Raw genomic sequence first — 20,666 nt, forward strand, 5'->3', positions numbered from 1 at the left:
ATATTTTGCAATCTTTGTACCAGCTAGATGTACCAGCTATCTCAAAGTTTTTGTAGTGTAAGAGTAGATGTTTATTTTCAGAAAGTGTGTATGCTGGACGTTTGTAGATAACTTATATTATGTACCTTTTTGTGAACGCCGTAATATATCCAAAATATTCGTATGTTGTTTAACCATTATTGCCTTAATAAGTATGTCGTGGTATGTCCACCAGCCAGAGTCTTGAGCTATATTTTTATTGTGATGATGGACCAAGCATGTGAGTATGGTGACTTAAGATTAACCCCCTCAAAGAGCACACGCTCAACCAGCAGCAATGTGTGACTGTGGGACTGAGGGGAAAAGAAATAAAAATATTATAATGGTAGTGGGATGTCCCTCAGGACCACCTGATTACAAAGATGTCACCAAAGAACATAACAAAGGAGAAAAAAAAAAGTATGTTTACATTTATATATAAATATATATGTGAGAGCAGGCTACAAAAATCTGACTCGAATTAAAATTAACCGCCAACTGCGATGTCATACAAACTGTGCCGTGGATTCTGTCCCTTGCTTGTGCTGCAGAACCATTTCTGAACGAGGTTCTTGCTGTTATTCTGAAGACCTTTGTACTTAAACCTGTGATCAATGTTTGTAGCTTTATTCTCACTGTTATAACTAAAGAGATGTGATTGCTATCAAAACTTGTGCCAGACTGTTTTTCCTTCATTCCCTGTGTTGTTCTTGGAATTTCTTTCTTAACCACATTTTCCAACTGGAGGTTGGTTTGGGGATGGGCAGTTTGGTTTGGGAGTCCTCAAAATGAAACAAAGGCTGTAATGGAATTGTCCCAAAAAATGACCACCTTTGTTTTCATAATATTTTTTTCTTAGGTTTAAATAAGTCAAACGGAGACTCAGGAAAAAGAGAACCTGAGGGCTCCGAGAAGACCTGCTCTAGATGTTGTGGGGCTGTTGCCACTGATGCCCCTCGCAACATCGGCTGTCAGGGGCAGTTCCTCTGGATTGGCAAACTAAGGCAGCAGACCTTTGATCATGTAGCCATTTCAGGGGGATCATGATCCTCAACCTGCCTGGGAAAGTTTATGCCACGGAGGATGGGAGTTCGTCCATTAGTTAAACCTCAGATTCAGGTTTGGTTTGGTGGGAGTTTGCAGAACTGATCGTGTCCCTCATTCATTCTTTGGTTCTTATACAAATTAATGCTCAGGTTGTACAAGTCAGACCTGATGGATGGCCCGGGGGTCTACTTCAGCTAAAAGACAGAAGATCAGGGACCATTTAATGAACAGTAAAAGGTAAACCTAAATTTAAGTTTCTCTGTACTTAAATTATAAATTTGGGACATTGTAGTATTAAAATTGATTAGTCTACAAAATTGTTCTATTAATACATTCAACTAGTGAAATTTAAAAAAAAAAAGGTATAAATGTCAAATTATACAGATGTTTTATGGCTGTAGAAGGAGACGAACAAAATCTGATAAAAAGTCCAAAAGGTCTTTAGGCTTCAGACGACCAAACTGAAAATGTAACAAAGAATAAAAATTCTGACGGTTAGGAGCTCATGGAACCTTTTTAGCCTCACTGCAAATACCCAGTACTACACTAACAGACCCAAAACTCAGTTGCTTTATGGATCATGCAGATCTCACAAGTTGACAAGACTGTACGACGTTTAAAGAAAAACAAAACACGTTTGTGTTTTATTTGTATGTTAATCGGTTAAACATGTGGAGTACTTTTACCTCTTCTCTGTGTATGTTTTCCTTGAGCGAAACCAGCTCTTTGCGTCTTTTAATGTAACTTTAGTATTAGACAGTGTGGTCTGTTCCAATGTTGGGCCTGTTCTGTTTTGTATATAAATGGTTCTAGTTAGGGAACCAGCACTGCTTCAGCTGAAGTCACATGACAACTTTTGTGGTAATTATTTCCCCTCCAGGCAAGATCTTCTCTGCAGACTGTTGGATTATTTTCATGTATCCAGTTATCATCACAGCACACTCATAACGTTTTTGAACATTTTATTTAAACAAAAGATCCCAGCAGAATACAGTCTGTATTCCATGCTGTCACTCATACAGCACGACAGCAGCCAGCTAAGCAGGTGACTCCTGGTTCCACTGACGAGGGTTTTAAAAAAACAAAAACAGAAATCAAGTGAAGCAGTAGAGTTTTTCAAATTTCAAATACTGCAGCCTTACACACAGCTGGACAGAGCTGGTCCACACTGGATAAGAAATGAGTTCAGAAGCAGCAAAATCTGTTAAATTTCTCATACACCCACCTTGTACAGATATCACATACATTCAGTTACTCACACTCACTGACAATAAAACTGCCTTAATGTATAAAAACAAAAGTAAAAATGAAGTCTTTGTTCAGTCCAGCTCTTGGTTTGTAACACATGCTACAAACGGAGCCTCCGATTAAGGTCGATACTGCAGGTGAGCTCATGTCAACGTGTACTTCTGTGTGCTTTTCTTTATGTTGTTTGGACACATGTGGATCGCTTCTTCCTTCACAATACAATCCAGGTACACCGGTCACTATCTGCCAACACTTGCAGAGATGAGCCTGCAGGTGAGAAAAGAGCGGGACTTAACTCTCTCTCTCTCTTTTTCTTTTATTGATACAAAAGATGAAAACTAAAAATAAAATAAAATAAGACGTTTTTAACCCTCTGGAGGCAGGCGTTGCAGATTTGCAACAGTTAAAAACTAACAACCTGATTACCCCACATACATATTTTATGAGTTTTTTTTACTCAGAAGTACCACTGCAGGACTTGGTTGTGCATTAGCAACAAAAAGTTTAATTTGAGCCTGAGGGGGTTAAGGAAGAGAAGTCAGATCTCTATTTCTTTTTCAGTATAAGGAAGAAACATGAGTTTGGATTAAAGCTGCGCAGGGGATCAGTCTTTACTTTTTTCTCAGTTGACTTCTAGTATTAAGCTTAGTAATTTAATAGATGAGGTGGAATGTGATTTCATCATTGGTAACATAAAAACTCATCCCATATACTTAAAAAACAAAGCAATCAATTCATCTTTTCAATCAGTCAGAAACATTAGTCCAAATACACAGGTCCTTAACATCTGAGAAGTCTCATCTTTTAATGTTTTTGATGTGCTTTTGGTCTCTAAACAGGGGGCACAGAAAGCCTATTGCTGTCAAATGTTTGGTCCTAAACACAGAAAGAAAGTGCAGTATTTTTTTGGGACTAGAAAGTCAAAGGCTCTCTTGTTTATTCTGATCTTCTATCTTACAGCTCACTAAGGTCTCATTTCTCCAAAAAGGACTTAACATTTGGCAGTTTTTATTTTTGACAGATTTATTTGGGAGGATTTATGTTCATCTGTTTCTGTGTCTATATACTCACCCTTGTGGAGAGCTTCATTGGTCATGCGGTTGATGTAACGGGAGCTGCTCTCGGGGACAAGCCACTTCATCACCGTGTTCACACAGGACTTCCTGTACGAACTCCAGACGGTCCCGCTGACGGACAGACAAAACCTTTCAATACAACTGAACTAACGAGAAACAGGAGGCAGAGAGAACCTGTGTATGTGGTACAGGCTTGCAGGGCTCACCTTGTCTGACCCTTGACTTCTGTGAGGTCGCCAACACCCACAGTGCGACATACACCCGTGTTGAGGTCCCAGCTAACCTGCAGGTTGGAATGGTATGTGTTTGGCCTGAAAACAATAAGAGCCACCGGGTCAAAAATCCAAGGCGGGTCAAACAGGTGAGGGTCGAGGTGCTTTAGGGTAAAAGAGCAGGCGAAGTACCTGCAGTGCTCCTCGTCAGAGTTGGAGAATGCTAGTAACAGCAGACCAATGTTGATCATCACAATGTTGCTGTCTGGACACACCTGATACACATCAAAAACATGTTACCTACATGCAAAGTGTTCTTCCATGGTTCATGCACTAAATGTATGAAATTAAAATTAAGGAAATCAGAAATTTCCTAGTTGGAGAAAACTAGTGGACTAGAAATTTAAAAAAAAAAAAAAATGCAAAGAATTCATACAATCTACTGAACAGGCTTAAACACTGACTGTGTGTATTTAAGCCTTGCTTTTTTATTTTTAATTTAACCAGAAAGTCCCTTGAGATTAATATCTCTTTTCTTTTTTCAAGGGAAGCATAACCAAGGAAACAAAAGCCTGCAAAAATGATAAAGCTGCATTTTCCATAAACAGACAGCAACACATAATCTAAAATCCACCTCTGGAGCAACAGTTGCACTCTTCAGTTACAGAATCATTTATAAGTTCTTTAAACCCACCAGCAAAACAAAAACATTAACCTTTAGTTCTTGTTGTTATGAAGGTTACTCTGTGACCAAGGTGCAAAATAAGAGAACACTATGCCTCCAAGTTCTGCAAAAATACAAGTATCCTTAAGAGGTCTAAACGAGGGAAAAATCTTAAGTGTAGGTTTGTGACAAATCAGGAAGACTTTACTCCATTTGGCTTTGTTGTTAAAAATATACAAATAATAATAATAATAATAATAATAATGTGTATGTGTTAGTCCCCGTAGGGAAATTACTCCTCTGCATTTAAGTGAAGCAGTGGGCAGCCACCCGGGGAGCAGTGTGTAGGGACGGTACCTTGCTCAGGGGTACCTCAGGGTAGGTGTTCAGTGGGGTCGAACCCACAAGCTTCCTATCGTGGGGCAACCACTCTACCTACTGAGCTATCCCTGCCAATACTAGTCAAACTGTGATGTGTACTGGACAATAAATTAGATGCAAAAGTGAATCTAGACCAGGGGTAGGCAACGCCAGGCCTCGAGTGCCGGTGTCCTGCAGGTTTTAAAGCTCACCCTGGTTCAACACACCTGAATCAAATGATTAGTTCATTACCAGCCCCCTGGAGAACTTCAAGACATGTTGAGGAGGTAATTTAGCCATTTGAATCAGCTGTGTTGAATCAAGGACACATCTAAAACCTGCAGGACACCGGCACTCGAGGCCTGGTGTTGCCTACCCCTGGTCTAGACAATGATCTGTAGAGGCAGCAGCATTCCAGTAATTAAGTGTAACCATAACTAGGCTCTTTTAGGAACGAAGCATGTGCAAGTGTCTTCCTACCTCCAAAATCAAATTACTACAGGCCATATTACAATAATTAAAAAACGAATTTAACCTTCAATTACTTCATTTAGGGCTCAATATGTTCTCTAAAAGTGAGTTTAAGATTCACAAAGGCAGGTATTTTTAGGATGACACTTTTTCAATTAAGTCCCAAGATATAAATACCAACATGATCTGAGATCAATTACAATTTGGAAAGTAACAAACACACTATTAGAATCAACTTTAAACAATGCAATACACCAGCCTGACTCAGAGGAGAGAAAGCGGAGGACTGTTTAAAACTAGGATTCACATTCTTTAAAAATCAAATCATATTTTAAATGTCGCTGAAATGTACACTTTGAGCTGTGCATAATATTGCTCACACTCAATATCAGATTAGTTGTTTTGCAGGCTGCTGTCTACATGTTGTAGCTGTGTCCCGTCACTAGCAACCAGTATTAAAAAAAAAAAAAAAAAAAAAAGTGGAACAACTAGTCTATGGACTTCTCTTGCTTTTGTTTGCAGTTGCAGATGATGATGTAACATTTTGGAACAAACAGTCACCATACTTTACTAAAACAACCAGCTAGTGGCTGCAGCGTCAGCTGACTGATAAGTTACACAGCTTAGTTTTTAAGACCCAAAGGTTTAATGAGAACTGGTATTTGCAGTCCACGCCGTGATGCAACATGAAAGTACTGTTTTAATACTGTAAGACTTTATAATAAACACAATAAAAACAGTCTGCATATATGACAAGTTTCATAAAAGCTACAGCAACCTTGAGTCAGGTGTAAATTAGACAATGCGAGTGTCCTGAGCTCCGTGTGTGTGTGTGTGTGTGTGTGTGTGTGTGCTGACCTCTAATATCACAACATCATAGTCACTAAAGGAGCAGAACTGTGTGGCCCAGGCAGCATCACTCCTGATCACCTCATTGATTAGATATTCAAAATCCAGAGTCAGCTGCTCAACACAAACACTCTGCAAAACAAAAAGTACAAATTCATGATCAACCACACACACAAAAATACTCTGTACGTGTCCAAACCATCTCAGCTTTGCCTCTCTACCTTTGTCTTCAAAGTGTCTAATTCATGTCCATTCTGGTTACTCAGCCCTGTAACTCCAACATCCCCAGGACAGTTCTTACTTATTCCTTACTGCTACTTCCATACATGTTCTCCATTGACTTTACAGTCACATGCACCAACACCTACCTGTCCATTGTGTGGCCCTGTAACCAGCTGGAGGTTACGTCCTTTCAGATCTGTGACTGTGAAAGGCAGCTGGACTTTATCATCTTCATAACCTAGAAAAACAAATGAGGAAGAAATACCAGTCAGCATCTTTGGATCTGACCGGACACATTCTTTGACTCTGTCTTTTATCATCTCTCACCTCCGGCATTCTGCTCTGCTGCCCCTGGCTGTTGTAAGCGGTAGTGTAGGCGTGAGTAGTTTACATATCCAGGCTCACTGGGGCTGGCTTCCTGGCATGAAGACATAGTTGGAGTGGCTGACGGGGATGAGGAAGAAGAGGCGGGAGACATCACTTGTTCCGATACCTGTGGCAGACTATGGCTAACACCTGAGGTTAATGGTTGTAGTAAATTAGTCCTCTCTTCTACGCTCAACCCTTTACAACCACCCTCCTCTCTCACAGTCTCTGCAATGGTCCCTTTGTCTCCAGTTGACTGTACTGCCTCTTTTACACCACCATCAGACGTTCTCCTCTCCCCCTGGCCTTCACCATCTTTCCCTCCTCCCTGGGCTCGCCTGAAAAGGTCAGCAGCAAACTCCCGGGCTCGCATCGCTGCTTGTGAATGGCTAGGAGATGAGGGGACTGGAGTGGGTCTGCTAGGTGGAAGTCGATGTTCAGGAGATTCTTGAGGTAGTGAGGAAGAAGAGACCAAAGAAGAGGAGGAAAAAGACGTCGAAGCTTGACTTGACAGGGCTGCTCTCTTTGTGTAAAGGATTTGCGATGACTGACCCTGTTTACCTGAAGCAAACAAAGAAAAAGGAATGAAAAAACTAATAATGATAAAATCAGACAGCAAAACATCACTGTGATGGTTTTTTACTCTTGAAGACACAAACATTTTTAGGCCTCTACTCAGTGTAGCACTGTTCCTTCTAATCCTATCTGGAGATAAGAGTGAGTTGCTGTTTAAGGTGTGTCTATGAACAGCCGTGTTTCTGGATATGATCAACATATATGCTCCTACAATTAACAAAGCAAACAAAAAAAGAAGATATTTGTACATGGACACACCATGCACCTATGCATTAAAAAAGCAAAAACAACTGATGTTAACATCCTGACAGCAAAAATAAAATATTCTTTTTAGGGGGGGGGGGGGGAGAGAGAGAGAGAGAGAGCGCCAGCATGATATGACCCTCTGGTTGCAAAACTTCTGAGTCTTTTCACTGTCACCATCTCGGTGTTTTGCAATGAGATGTGATGAGCAAGGTGCACATCTGAGAAACCGAGCACTACCACACGTTCACAGGCTTTTACCCGCTTAGCGACTCAAAAACAGAAAAAAAATCTACAAACTCAACATCACGGTTTATAGAACTTGAAAGGTGTGACTCATAACCTACAGTGGGGCAAAAAAGTATTTAGTCAGCCACCGACTGTGCAAGTTCCCCCACTTAAAATGATGACAGAGGTATGACGGGATGAGATCTTGCGTGGAGCCCCAGATCGAGGGAGATTATCAGTGGTCTTGTATGTCTTCCATTTTCTGATGATTGCTCCCACAGTTGATTTTTTCACACCAAGCTGCTTGCCTATTGTAGATTCACTCTTCCCAGTCTGGTGCAGGTCTACAATACTTTTCCTGGTGTCCTTCGAAAGCTCTTTGGTCTTGGCCATGGCGGAGTTTGGAGTCTGACTGTTTGAGGCTGTGGACAGGTGTCTTTTATACAGATGATGAGTTCAAACAGGTGCCATTCATACAGGTAACGAGTGGGGGACAGAAAAGCTTCTTACAGAAGACGTTACAGGTCTGTGAGAGCCAGAGATTTTCCTTGTTTGAGGTGACCAAATACTTATTTTCCACCCTAATTTACGAATAAATTCTTTACAAATCCTACCATGTAAATTCATGGATTTTTTTTTTCACATTCTGTCTCTCACAGTTGAAGTGTACCTCTGGTGCAAATTACTGACCTCTGTCATCATTTTAAGTGGGGGAACTTGCACAATCGGTGGCTGACTAAATACTTTTTTGCCCCACTGTAAGTGTCTACTGAAGTCACAGATTAGGGGAGATGAGAGCAATTTCCCTATTTGCAATCGTAAGTGATTTTGCAACCAGTGCAAAATCACTTGCCTGCTGGCAAACAGAATGAATGCAGAATTGAGGATCTTCCAACACTGCCTTTCTCTTTTATGCTCAGAAACTGCATCCATTATATTACCAGTCTGTGTATGTGCACAGTCTGCAGAGTCTGGGTGGTCTGAAGTTTTCAGCTGCGTAAACCCTTGTGGACTCATTGATAAGGAAACTCATAATGTGGTGATCTTAAATCCATAAAAATCTTATCTGACGCATTATAAAGAGATGAGAAATGTGGCAATTTTACTATTTGTGTGTGTCTTACCTGGGCAGAGTGAGATGCCACAGGCTACAAGAGAGTAGCTAGTGTTTAACAGAATGACCTGGTCCTTCTTAAGCTGGAAAGCTGGCTGAAAAGTGGGGAACGGATATACCACCTGGTACCTGCTGTTGAGCACATATCCGTGTTCAAGACACTCACCACTTCCTGTGGAAAAAAAGTGATGTCTGATGAGAGTGAGAGAGGAAAACGTAATGAGAGTGGTGAAGTAGTAGCTCTGTATGTGTTTTTGTTAACCTGTGCGTATAGTAGTGACTGAAGGAACAGGACAGCACTGAGCACAAGGTTTAGGAGGTGGCATGGAGGCGATGGTGATGTAGATGTCTCTATTGTTCTCATCACTCATCATTAGATTCATCAGGACTGAGTTGGAGCTGCGTGTACTTAGCAGAAACATACACACCAACACATAATTTAGCCATCACTACCTGTGGCTTGCAATAAGGTTATTTTTGCCATTCATAAAAATAATTATCATTCCTTACTTGAAGCCGAAGATGACAATTTTGGAGTGATCATTTGGCCACTCACATACTGTAAGGTACAGGTCACTGTAGATTTCCTCTCCTGCAAACAGTCGCACATGATGGACCTAAAGAGAAACCAAAGGAGTTAAAGAAAATAAAAATAAATTCTACAATTATATTTATATATTACAATTAGATTTTTTTTTTACCTGCTTGAGTCTGCTGTGCAGGTTAAACTCCCACCAATAAAGATGATAAGTATAGAAAGAGAAATCATCATCTTCTCCACAATCACTGGTGTAAGACAGAACGTAGCGTCCACATTTGGTGAAGCCAAGAAAGATGTGCCTGAAAACAAAAAGATAAAGTACTGGTGTCATATATGCTCCACAATGAACAATACAAAATAACAACAATTACCCACCAGACATCCTCAGAATCTGCTAATTCCTTTTTTTAAAAATACAGTAATGTTATCATATTCAAAGAACATATGGAAAATTTTATTTTCATACTATGAATATTTTCTGAGTACCAGGTACTGAAAGTACACCAGAGGCGGGTGGAAACTTGGTGCTTTTAACAAATTTTTTCCAGCATCTTTGAACCCTCATAACTTCAAGAGACAGCCATGTGTCACAAGTGTCAACAGCTCTGATTCAGTCACCAATAATCCCAGTCTATTTGAGATGCAGCCAGTGTGGTATACATGCATGTAATGAAGCATACTGTGCCAGTCAAGGTTCTTTAATCACAGTAAAACAATGCAGTAAACACATACGTACCCTGCTCTGAGGAACTCCTCGCTTACGATGTTCTTCAATGGTACACACACTCGAGGTGGCAGCTTCCTGAACAGGCGCTGAGAAAACTGCCCTGACAGCTGCAGGAAAGAAACCACAGTGGAGGTAGATATAGCTAATTAGCACACGGTGTAACATAAAGCCCAAAATACTTTGCAATTTTGCTGTGCTTCATCTTCGTGTAATGCCCAGCACAGTAAGACGACACGAACAGTACATGAATTACGCTTGATGCACAAAGACTGCCATTAAATCTGAGGTGTGCTGCCGCGGTTGAATAAACGCTAAAGCTGACTGGTAAAGTTAAAACTCAGATCAAATAGACCTTTACAAATGTGGCTTAAGTGGCTAGCACTTTAACACGGTTCGGTTGCATTAAAATGTGTATGGGCCATCTGCAAACCAACTTGGGAAGTAAAATGGATAAATATCATAACATAGAGCAGGGAAGCTGCATTGTTTTACAGTTTGGAGCATTAGCCACCTGCCAGCCGTTGGCTGTTATTAAGTTAGCCGCGGTGCTAGTTAGCAGCTAGCTCCTAGCTGGCCTCAGAAGCTCCTGAAACCGTAGAGGCCTTCTCTTTGACGGCTCATTCTAAACCTTTCTCTTCAGGTCCTGCTGATGCATGCCTACCTTTCCGCGCATAAGAAGCTTCACGACATGGTCTTTGTGTTTTCTTTGGCTTTTCTGTTTGCTGTCGTCCTTTTCAGATTTCGAGCTGGGCGCCATCTCCCCCTGAACTGTTCCCAGTTGCCCGTCAGAGGCCCGTCCCGATTGGCTCACAGGCTGCACGGGGCGGCCCTCATCCGCCAGTACTCGCATCCATCAAAACCCCAAACAAAAGTAAGGCACGACAAGGGGAACATCCCGAGGGAAGCAACCACAAAGGAAGACATGCATGCGTTTGTTTGTTTTTTGACGTGCCTAGGATTTTAGTTACAAATAGGCAGGTGTGAAAATTCTTCTTAGTGATCTGATATAAAAAATAACCTGGGAAAATTTGTCAAGACATTAAGAATGAGATGAGATATACGAAGATGTTTAGTGAGATTGTGACGTCCACTTGGATTTTTTTATTTTCATTTATCTGATCTTATCTTACTTGTCAGGGGTAATATTTTGTATCCCCTACAATACTATTAAAGAGGCTATAGTTTTTATCTCAGTGTTGAAAACTTTCAAATATGAATAAAAAACATTAAACTTGAAAGAATAACTTTAATTTTAGGCATATTAGCTAATGTGGCATTACAAACAGCACAGGGGATTATCACACAAGACTGGTAATTGAATGTTTTTATTTAAGTATTTAAAAACAAGCTGTAAAAAACAAAACAAACAAAAAGAAAAAAAAATAAATCAGCATACAATAAGAGAACTTACTGGAAAAGAGACTATTCTTTTCATTGTAAAGATGTAGAAATGAAACCAAGGGCAGTCAAGCACACAAACACATACATGCACAAAGAACCAGCCTACATAACTGCAGGACAGTTAGTGCCTTATTACAGCCAACTTACACACGGTCTTCTGTTCAGTAGCATACACTGTATACAGACACAAGACTTGCCCCTTGAGGAAAATCACAGAGAATGTAATTAAAAATAAGAAATTATGACAGCAGGGAGAAGTTCACCTGCAACTTAAACACTGGAATCTTTTTTTGTAAAAAAACTGAAGTTTAAAAAAGTACCAAGAAGAAGAAGAAGAAGAAGAAGAAGAAAAAAGACCAACAACTTCTGCCATACAAACATAATTTTTTGAATATATTCAAAATACTGCTAGACAGTTTTTACCTTCAGCAAACAGAAGGGGAAAACTACTGACATGTGAGTCATTGTTGAGATGCTGTTGTGCTAGCTTGCAAGAAAAGATGCTTATTATTTCACATTTAAGAAAAAAATTCCAAACCATCTGATGTATTACAAGGTGAAGGTGAGGTGAAGGGGTAAGTTAGTGCTTTTTTTCAATACATCTGCAAAACGCATTCCCTTTTGAATTTCATTAAAAAAAATTAAACAAACAGGAAGGTTTGAATACAAAATGTCTGAGAGGATGAGTTAACCACAGGCTTATTGTCCTATTAAAGCCCAAAAAAAACTGGGAATTTAAAAAAACAAACAAACAAAAAAAACCAAGCCCGGAGATTCAACACATCTGCCCAACAGAACACGTCACACGTTTACTGGGCCTGAAAAGAAGAGAAAAGATGTCATAGAGAAGCACTGATCTAGTCACACTAATAAAAGACAAAAATGTTCTTACAATCAAAATCAACAGTTGATGTAGTCGATTTCCTGGTATTAACTTTTTTTTAAAAAGGCCTTTTCTGTTTTTTTTCAACCATTTTCTTTTAGTATTAAGTTTTACCATATTTTCTAGTTCTTCTCAAATTCAGTTGATATACCCTTATGGTACTAAAGAGTCATTTTAAATTTTGATTTATAAATGTTTATTTGCTTTGTTCCATCTTCTTGTCAGTTATCTGTAAAATACTTTGAACTGAAGGTAACTTGCATGAAAGGTGCCAAATAAATAATTCAACGTAAATGCCATTTCCATCGTTAGACAGAAGAATATGGAAACTACTGATGTGGTTGATTTAAGCTACTGGTTGAGAAGCTTAACCCAAGATAAAACATCCCTGGTTCATATAAAAAAATCCTACGTGTAATTGAGCTTAACTTCATCGGTGAACTCATACCAGTGATGGTTGGAAACATCATTGCTGGCCTTTTGACCAACCCACTTTGACATAGATGCATATACATTTTTGCATGTTACCATTCCAACTGAACTACAAATCACATATATCCAGATCTTGCTTTTTACTCCATCTTTACACAAGGCGGTGTCCATTTGTTACCCTGCTTCCAGAACAGTTTTGTAGCCTACCATAATGTTATCTCATAGCTGTGAGGATCACTCTATTATCCATTTTTACAGAATTCTATACACAAAATTTGGGGAATTATTCCCAAATGAATTCTTTTTTCATTAATTAAATATATAGCCAATTAATTAGCTTAGTTTACCCCCTTCCAAGCAGCCATGAGGTCAGTTTTAAACATCAGCCATACCTGTTGTCCCTGCTGTGGAGCAGCTGCTTGTCCAGGAGCCTGGCCTGTCTGTCCATAGTAGGCAGCCTGCTGTCTGTAGTACTCAGCCCAGGCTGCACTGTAGTCCTGCTGGCCACCAGGTGCAGCTCCTCCTGCTGCAGCTGCTGTGGGGGCTGCTGCTGTGCCTGGAGCAGCTGCTGCCCCTCCTGCTGGCTGAGCTGGAAAAGAAAAACAAGTGCAAACATACATTATATATGTACAGTTACATGCTACAAGCACATATGGATGAATGAATAATATATTAGCATTAAAGTCACTTGTGAGATGGCAGCACATTTGACGGTTGTGACTTTTTAAATTCTTTAAGAATTAAATATTTGAAGTTGTTAAAGGCTGTCAGTTACAGACTTAATAAACATTATTTACTCAAAATTAGTTCCAACTTACTCATGCCCATCTTCTTATAATACTCTTCCCAAGCCTTGGTGTAGTCTGGCTGACCCCCAGCAGTCTGGGCTGCCGGGCTCTGGTCCCCTGGTGCTGCTGCTGCTGCAGGAGCTCCTGGATTCTGAGCTGGCATTGTCCCCCCTGGCTGCTGCCCGTAATATTGTGCATAGTAGGCTGCCCATGCTGCATTTGGGTCTGCTGCAGCCTTATCTAATTGGGAAAGATGAAATTGAGTTGAGGAATAAATAATAAAGTACTGAAACAAACAAAAGAGAAATAAATAAAGGACTTACTGGGGTCATATGGATTTGGGGCTTGCCACTGCTGATAGGCATTTCCCCAACCCTGAGAATACTGGGCACCACCTGGTGCAGCTCCACTGCAGAGAGACGGGACAGTTAAAGCATAAACCACCTACTTATATGAGTTAACCCTGAAAGAAAACACACTGGCACAACTATTTACACACTGTACTTACTGAGGAGCTCCACCAGGAGGCCCTGCATTATAAGGGTTCGGATTATAGGGACCCATTGGACCAGGTGGCCCTCCTGGACCAGGACCACCACCCACAGGACACAATGGGGCCTGGAAAAACAGGGAATAAAAATCATTATACCAATAACTTCAGACTGCATGGGATCTTTAGGCAGCTGCTTAAAGTCATTCTCTGCTTTGTAAGTAATGTGAACCTACCTCAATCTTCTCTTCTATAAGCTGCTTTGCATGATCAATCTGTTGTGGAGACCCTCTGATGGTGAACAGTTTGAAATTCGGGTCACCGTTTGGAGGTGGCTGACGAGATATCTCCACAAATGCACCAGTTTGCTGGTTGATGGACTTGACATTCTCTCCTCCTCTGCCAATAACAAGCCCACATTTGTGAGCAGGGATGGAGAAAGTCATCTCACCTCCTGGTGGACCCCAGTTCCCTTGGCCTCTACCCTGCCCTCGGCCACCAGGTGGCATACCAGCACCAGGACCCGGTGGACCCTGTGAAAGAAACATGCCACATTCTTTTTAATTAACACAAAATTCAACATTAAAATTTCTTAAAGAGGCCCTTAATAAACATGTGTAACATTTCAAATAATGAGGTCAGTGTTTATAACAGTTATCCCTGGGTGCCAAAAGTTCAGGCTGAAGACTGACTTAATGGTCATCTCAGCCACACAGCTTTGGCCCCACCCACTTTGTGTTTGCACCTTCTCTGTTTAATGGCTAGCCTATCTAGAGAGGAAAAGAGGAGCTAAAATGATCTGTTTCATACACATAACCTGAGGGTCTGCATAAACACCCAGTATGCAATAAATAAGGATTATTTGGAATCATGCAAAGCTACTCTAGCATAATCCAAGAAGAAAAAATATGGAGTTTAAATTGAGCATTTTAAATTACATCCCCTGCCCGTCTCTTCAGCGTGTACTTACCCCTTGCCCACCCTCCTCTCTGGCACGGATGCTCTGTAGCAGGTCAGTGATGATCGAGGCAGCGTGCTGACACTGGTCTGGTGGACCCATAATATAAGCAATCTTTTCAGGACCTGTACCATCATCTGTAAAGAGTAGGAAAATGACAGTTGGGTTTATTGATGAGAGTCCACACTGAGACAAAAACAAACAAACAAAAATTTCTAGCCACCAATACTGAGTAGATGTATGTATGGTATAAATGTGAACATCCTAGGTGACTTCCTTCTCAGTTATCACACCCACAAGACTTTCAGAAAATTTGAGCTCTGACCTTGACCTCAAGGTCAAAGTCACGATTCAAATTCATCCAAGATTTGTAGCAGATGCACCTGTGGTATGAATTTCAAAACTATGTCATCTCATTTTCGAGTTATCGTATTCCCAAACTTGGGTGTCCACGTCGCCCACCTCCCCAGTGGGGTGAAGATATTTTTCAATTTTATTACATGCAGTGAAAGTAGAGTGAGAGTGTACCTGGTTTAAATTGTATTTTCACGCCAGCATCACTCTGGATCTTCTTGATCATCTCTCCACTGCGACCAATCACAACTCCCACAGAGTGCCGCGGGACAGCTATCTGTAACATTAAATAAACACTTAACCATTCAGAGTTGATGTGTCTCACTGTGCTGGTCGAATTCAAACACACTGTCTTTACTCACTTCTATGCCCCCTCCTCCCATCCTTGATCCATATTCGTTCCTCTCTCCAAAACCCTGATGTTCTCTCTCTCGTAGGATCTCATTAACCATCTCCTTAGCTTGCTAGAAAGGCAACACAATGAAAAATTTTAACCAACAGCAGCTTAACATATTTCCCGCACAAATGAAACCACTTAACCCAAAACGGTACCTGGACTTTGTATGGGTCTCCAATGATACGAAGAGGTTTATCTATGTTGGGTGGCTGCGACGCATCTTGGATAAGAATCATTTTGACTCCAGCTCGCTCCTAAGAATTAAGGAAGAGGTATATTACAGACACATGGCAGACTAACCAAACTTCGGCACATCAGACTGTCCATTTGTTGCACTTGTATTTCGTACTATGTGATATGTCAGGTGTTATTTGTAATAATAATTTTTTTCCAAATATTTTTATGCTTTAATTTCTACAGCTCCCTCATCTTGGAATTAAAAACAACCTTCAGGAGATGGTCTAAATGTTTAAAGTCACTTTATATGACCTTGAGTTACCTCAGGTTCTAAATGTTACTCCTGATAATTAAGGCCTTTCTTGGCACAAATCAAAACAATTAACTGTTCTGCTGTTTTAGTTTTCCCCAGCTTCAAGTTTGCAACTTTGATTGTTACTTTAATTATATACTTAATTTTGTGCATTTTATGCGCACATTTGTTTGCGTTACTAGTTTATGCAACTACTGATCTCTGCACTCTTACAAAAGCAGTGTTGCTGGCTATCTTTTCCTGGTTAAATAAATAATCATCACCATCTGTATAACTGAATGCTGCATGTGTCACCTGCAGTTGTTTGATAGTCTCTCCTCCTTTGCCAATAATAAGGCCAGCCTTTCCAGCAGGGATTATCATCTCTTGCATGGAACTTGACTGACCATTGGTTGACTCGTGACCTCTGGACACAATGTCATCTAGAATCGCCCTGGCTCTCCTGCAAGCAAATTCATATCAAGGTCATGAAATGATTGAAGAACACAAGGTTAATGTGGCACAGACGCAACCTAGTTAACATTTCACACCATTACTGCAGAAGGTCCAAGCAACTTTTACAGCACACAGTATGGCATTGCCTCAGAAAGCTGCAAGGATTTGAACAGGTAACACTGCCAAATGTTTATAATAAGGACTATCTCCCAATGTGACTGTAGGTACGACCTAGGACCAACCAACAGGAATGCTGCATGAAATAACACGCTGATCCAAAAAAAATAAAAATAAATCATGATTGCCTCAAGGAGGACAAAGAATGGGAACAAGCTACAGCAGTCACAGCCCATGATTCAATATTTTTTAAATCACCATGCAGCCAACCTGTCTTGTTGTCCTAGACAAGTTTCATTAGATCTATGTTGCACAGAGTGCCTTAGAACTGATAAAGCTTCTGACATCTTATAGTATCCAAGCAGTTACACAACATGTCCAAATCTCTGAGAGCACGCCAACTTCCTCCAGTCACCTAAAGATTCATGGCATACATACAATAGCAAACAAACAATGATTAGTTTAAGGACCATATTTATGGTTTAAGCTTAATATAGGACACAGACAACACAGAGTCATGTCTTAGAGGCCAAACTCATCCCAATAGTGCAAACCACTGAAACTTAACAAGTACACAGGAAATAAAGATTTCACACAATCTAAAGCTGTACCAGGAGGTTTGTCTATCATTTAACTAGGCTGGCCATCAATCTCGTTACCATTTCTCCCTACAGATATTAATAATGAAATAAAATTTACCACAAACCAAACTTCTTGACAGCTTTTCCCAATATTTAAAAGACTTAAAGGACCAACTTACTGTATGGCATCGGGTGATCCTGTGAGGGAAATGCTTCTATCTGGCAGACCAACACTGTCTGTGGATTGATATGATAACAATTATAAATCAAAAAGGGACGATGGTATATCGATGAGGCACCGTTTACTTAACTAATCACAGCTCACCGTGTGCAATTTGGACTTTGCAGCCAGATTCTTGCTGAATTTTGTTAATCTGTTCGCCTCCTCGCCCAATGACTTTAAGGAAAACAGAAGAATGTTGAGTTTAGTCTGAACATGTGTAACATAGCAACACGGGAATAATTTGTACAGTTTATGAAGGGTTTGTCTACTCACTGAGCCCAACCATGCTATCAGGCACTCTGCACTCTTCTGTCATTGTGGAGGGCCTTACACTGCAGACACATGATCGTGAATAAATAATGACATACAGTGTTTCAACAATAAACAGCAAAAGGTGTTTACATAAAGAAAAATAAAAGTCAAACCTTTGCTGGGACAGAGCAGCTAGCTGAGCTCCAATAGCTGTAAGAGATTCAAAACTGGTGAGCAGGTGGAAACTGAGCAAAAAGGAGTTATTGTAACTAGAGAATTGTTTAACGTACACATTGCAGAATCTCTTTCACTCTGTGATGCTACCTTCTTGGCATCGGGTTCATCTGGAAACAAAAATAATAGTAAGCCTTCAAAGTGGAGTAAAGGAAACTGTAGACAGAGTCCAAGTTTGATCAGATTTTCTACCTCCTTCTTCCAGGGATCGTTTCTGTGATGTGAACGGGTAGCTCTCGGCTCCTCCGTTGTTTGTCGGGGACACACCGTCGCCACCAATTTTAGCTGCAATCTGGAAAGAGGTGAATACTGGATTAAACCAGAAACCTTTGCAAAGACACCATTAAGACATCTGAAATGTGTCTATTTTGGTAAGAAATCTTTGACATTGCTTGGAGCTTTCAGACATGTTCAGCTCATGTCATATAAATAAAAGATCTTCACATTTAAAACTGCAAATCAACAGACACATGAATATATGTTTAATTATGAGGAGATAATGTAGTGCTAATAAATGATGCTCCCACGGCATTCAGGGGTTTGGGTTGTTTGTTACAAAGAAAGAGTAGAAATTTTGAGAGATGTGAGCATGTGCCAGGTTGGGAAGAATAAACTAATGATAATATTGCAGTGCATTGAATCCCTACAAAACTGATCATCATTCTCTTAATATTATATATAATTGACTACAGATTTGTATCAGACTTTTCATTAACCCTTCACTGCATAGTGCTGATATGGACACTGTCTTGTTTAAGAATTGCTGGTACAAATGATTTAGTTATCATTTTAACTCTGGTTATTCTTACAGTCCAAAACAATGTTTAGTTCTGCTCCACATTATAAATTAAAAAGATGTGATCCCCAGGTCTTTTAATGTCCCTTTTGTATCACAGAAAAATGGTTTAAAAAAAGCTTTCATGTGTCAAGTGGCTTCTGTTTGGAATAAATTATCTTTAAATGTCCATTTTATCACTGTTTTAAACAAGCTTTGTTTTTGACTTATGTTTTCAGTAAGTCTATTCGTTTCTATTTCTATGTCTATTCAGTATGTTCATTTATTTCTTCTCTAACTGAATAACTTAATAGGTTCGTTTTGTATGATGGTGTAGTTTAATTTGCTTTTTATTATTGGTTATTGTTGGTTCGCCTTTGTTGTGTTATGCATTATAATAAATATCTTACCACTTGTTGTATAAATGTTTGTTCTGACTCCCTGGGCTTATCCACATATAATTGATCAAATATTAAGTACTTATTATAATATTAGAAGCCACTTTGAAACATGAGCCATTGTGACTGTGCCCCAAATTAATGGAAGCACGACAGTCAGACAACCCGACACTAATTTAAATCTAATAAATCAAAGAAACTATAATCCAATGCTAGCAGTCCCTTCAAGTATCACAAATAACCTTAAACGATCTTAATTTATCAAAAAATATTAATTTAATATATCTATATTCAACATCTCAAAATATAACTATCACCAGATAAAATATACGATGTGTTTTTTTATTTTGTTGAAATAAACAACTATACTTGTTAATGAAAATAGCCATTAGCTGAAAAATAACCCTTTACAGTGAAAAAAAAGTAAACGATGGCTCCTGAACTCTTTTCAGTCAATGGTCTACATGAAACAAAACAGCCATAATGCTATAATACAGTTACCTAATAAATGCCTCATAAATGAATGGAGATGATCCCCATATAACAGCTAACCGTTAACTAACGGGTAATAAGTAAATGTTGCTTACTTAGCCCAAGTTCACTAAATTTACCTCAAGGATCGCGGTAGGGACAAACATTTCATTTATGTAACAGAGCCATGCTAACACACACAATTCAATTGCCTCGATCTGAACAGAAAGTAGGGCAAATGAATGGCTTTGCTATTAGCTAGTGTGCTACCTCGCTAACTAAAGCTAACGTTACTGGTCGTTATGCTAGCTGCGGTTTCAGAGCAGCTAATTAGCTCGCCGGCTGACTCCTCTCGTAGTCGAGCGCTTGGATTACCTGTCTGGCTCGCTGAACGGCATCTGCGAAAGCGTCGTTTTTCATTCCTGCTCCGACTCCATTTGATGGCAGAGAGCTGTAATCAGACATGCTGCTCCCAGAGGGCTAACACAAACACGCGCGCGCGCGCACACACACACACACACAGGGGGGGCAGGCGGGCTGGACGGCTTTGGCCGGGTCGAGCTGCGCAGAAGCGGGAAGGTTAACAGGAGCGTACAGGGAGACACCGATGTGTGTGAGATCTCCTACCACGCCGGCAAACTTCCCTGCTTGAAATAACCAATCAATGCATGTTCGACCCCGGGTTTTCTTCTTCCTCTTCCTTGTACCTTTGAGGGTTAAATTGTTAAAAATTTCAAACACAATAAAAAAATGTCGCCTCCATCTGGACTGGAGCGTAGTTGCACTGAAATTGCACAGAAACCGATGTCTAGTCATCTCAGTGGTTTTTCTTTCAATGTGTTCAAGTAATTGTATTATGGTAGGCTTTTTAACTGTATTTTTTAGCTTAATAACATTATATCACATATGTAATTTCCTTATGTAGAGATACACCATGAAGACATTGCAATGGATGCTTAAATTCATGTTTATGTAATTGCTGATACAGACAGTGTTTGCGAGTAACGGAATACATGTACCGGCGT

The 20,666-nt window shown here is 40.0% G+C and overlaps 2 protein-coding genes across 2 annotated transcripts; both read right to left on the minus strand.

Annotated features, from left to right (window-relative positions):
• Positions 1-2,012: 2,012 nt before the first annotated feature.
• dcaf15 (DDB1 and CUL4 associated factor 15) lies at positions 2,013-10,833 on the minus strand. The gene is made up of 13 exons (XM_004539030.4): positions 10,624-10,833; positions 9,972-10,069; positions 9,396-9,534; positions 9,205-9,311; positions 8,957-9,102; positions 8,705-8,866; positions 6,495-7,094; positions 6,314-6,405; positions 5,955-6,077; positions 3,794-3,876; positions 3,596-3,700; positions 3,385-3,500; positions 2,013-2,580 (listed from the first exon to the last, which is right to left on the minus strand). Exons 1-13 carry the CDS (start codon positions 10,810-10,812, stop codon positions 2,525-2,527), a joined length of 2,016 nt encoding a protein of 671 aa, XP_004539087.2. The 5' UTR covers positions 10,813-10,833; the 3' UTR covers positions 2,013-2,524.
• A 355-nt stretch (positions 10,834-11,188) lies between these two features.
• Positions 11,189-20,593, minus strand: khsrp (KH-type splicing regulatory protein). Its single transcript, XM_004539029.3, has 18 exons — positions 20,017-20,593; positions 18,190-18,289; positions 18,054-18,107; positions 17,937-17,973; positions 17,785-17,843; positions 17,614-17,685; positions 17,468-17,525; positions 16,450-16,597; positions 15,821-15,919; positions 15,631-15,732; positions 15,443-15,545; positions 14,927-15,051; positions 14,193-14,489; positions 13,975-14,084; positions 13,790-13,875; positions 13,497-13,706; positions 13,071-13,267; positions 11,189-12,181 (listed from the first exon to the last, which is right to left on the minus strand). Exons 1-18 carry the CDS (start codon positions 20,104-20,106, stop codon positions 12,173-12,175), a joined length of 1,956 nt encoding a protein of 651 aa, XP_004539086.1. The 5' UTR covers positions 20,107-20,593; the 3' UTR covers positions 11,189-12,172.
• Between the last annotated feature and the right edge of the window lie 73 nt (positions 20,594-20,666).

The sequence above is a fragment of the Maylandia zebra genome, linkage group LG6 (genome assembly GCF_041146795.1).
Source record: "Maylandia zebra isolate NMK-2024a linkage group LG6, Mzebra_GT3a, whole genome shotgun sequence".
Lineage (NCBI taxonomy): Eukaryota > Metazoa > Chordata > Actinopteri > Cichliformes > Cichlidae > Maylandia > Maylandia zebra.

What these genes read in the sequence shown, in the direction of transcription:
- dcaf15 (XM_004539030.4), bottom strand. Translation starts at nt 10,812, where the DNA reads ATGCGAGTACTGGCGGATGAGGGCCGCCCCGTGCAGCCTGTGAGCCAA. An exon ending in TGCACAGCAGACTCAAGCAG is followed by an intron (nt 9,312 to 9,395) that starts GTAAAAAAAAAA and finishes GTTTCTCTTTAG; the next exon opens with GTCCATCATGTGCGACTGTT. An exon ending in TGGCATCTCACTCTGCCCAG is followed by an intron (nt 7,095 to 8,704) that starts GTAAGACACACA and finishes TGTTTGCTTCAG; the next exon opens with GTAAACAGGGTCAGTCATCG.
- khsrp (XM_004539029.3), bottom strand. Translation starts at nt 20,106, where the DNA reads ATGTCTGATTACAGCTCTCTGCCATCAAATGGAGTCGGAGCAGGAATG. An exon ending in GGATCACCCGATGCCATACA is followed by an intron (nt 16,598 to 17,467) that starts GTAAGTTGGTCC and finishes ATTTGCTTGCAG; the next exon opens with GAGAGCCAGGGCGATTCTAG. An exon ending in AGACTATCAAACAACTGCAG is followed by an intron (nt 15,920 to 16,449) that starts GTGACACATGCA and finishes CTTAATTCTTAG; the next exon opens with GAGCGAGCTGGAGTCAAAAT.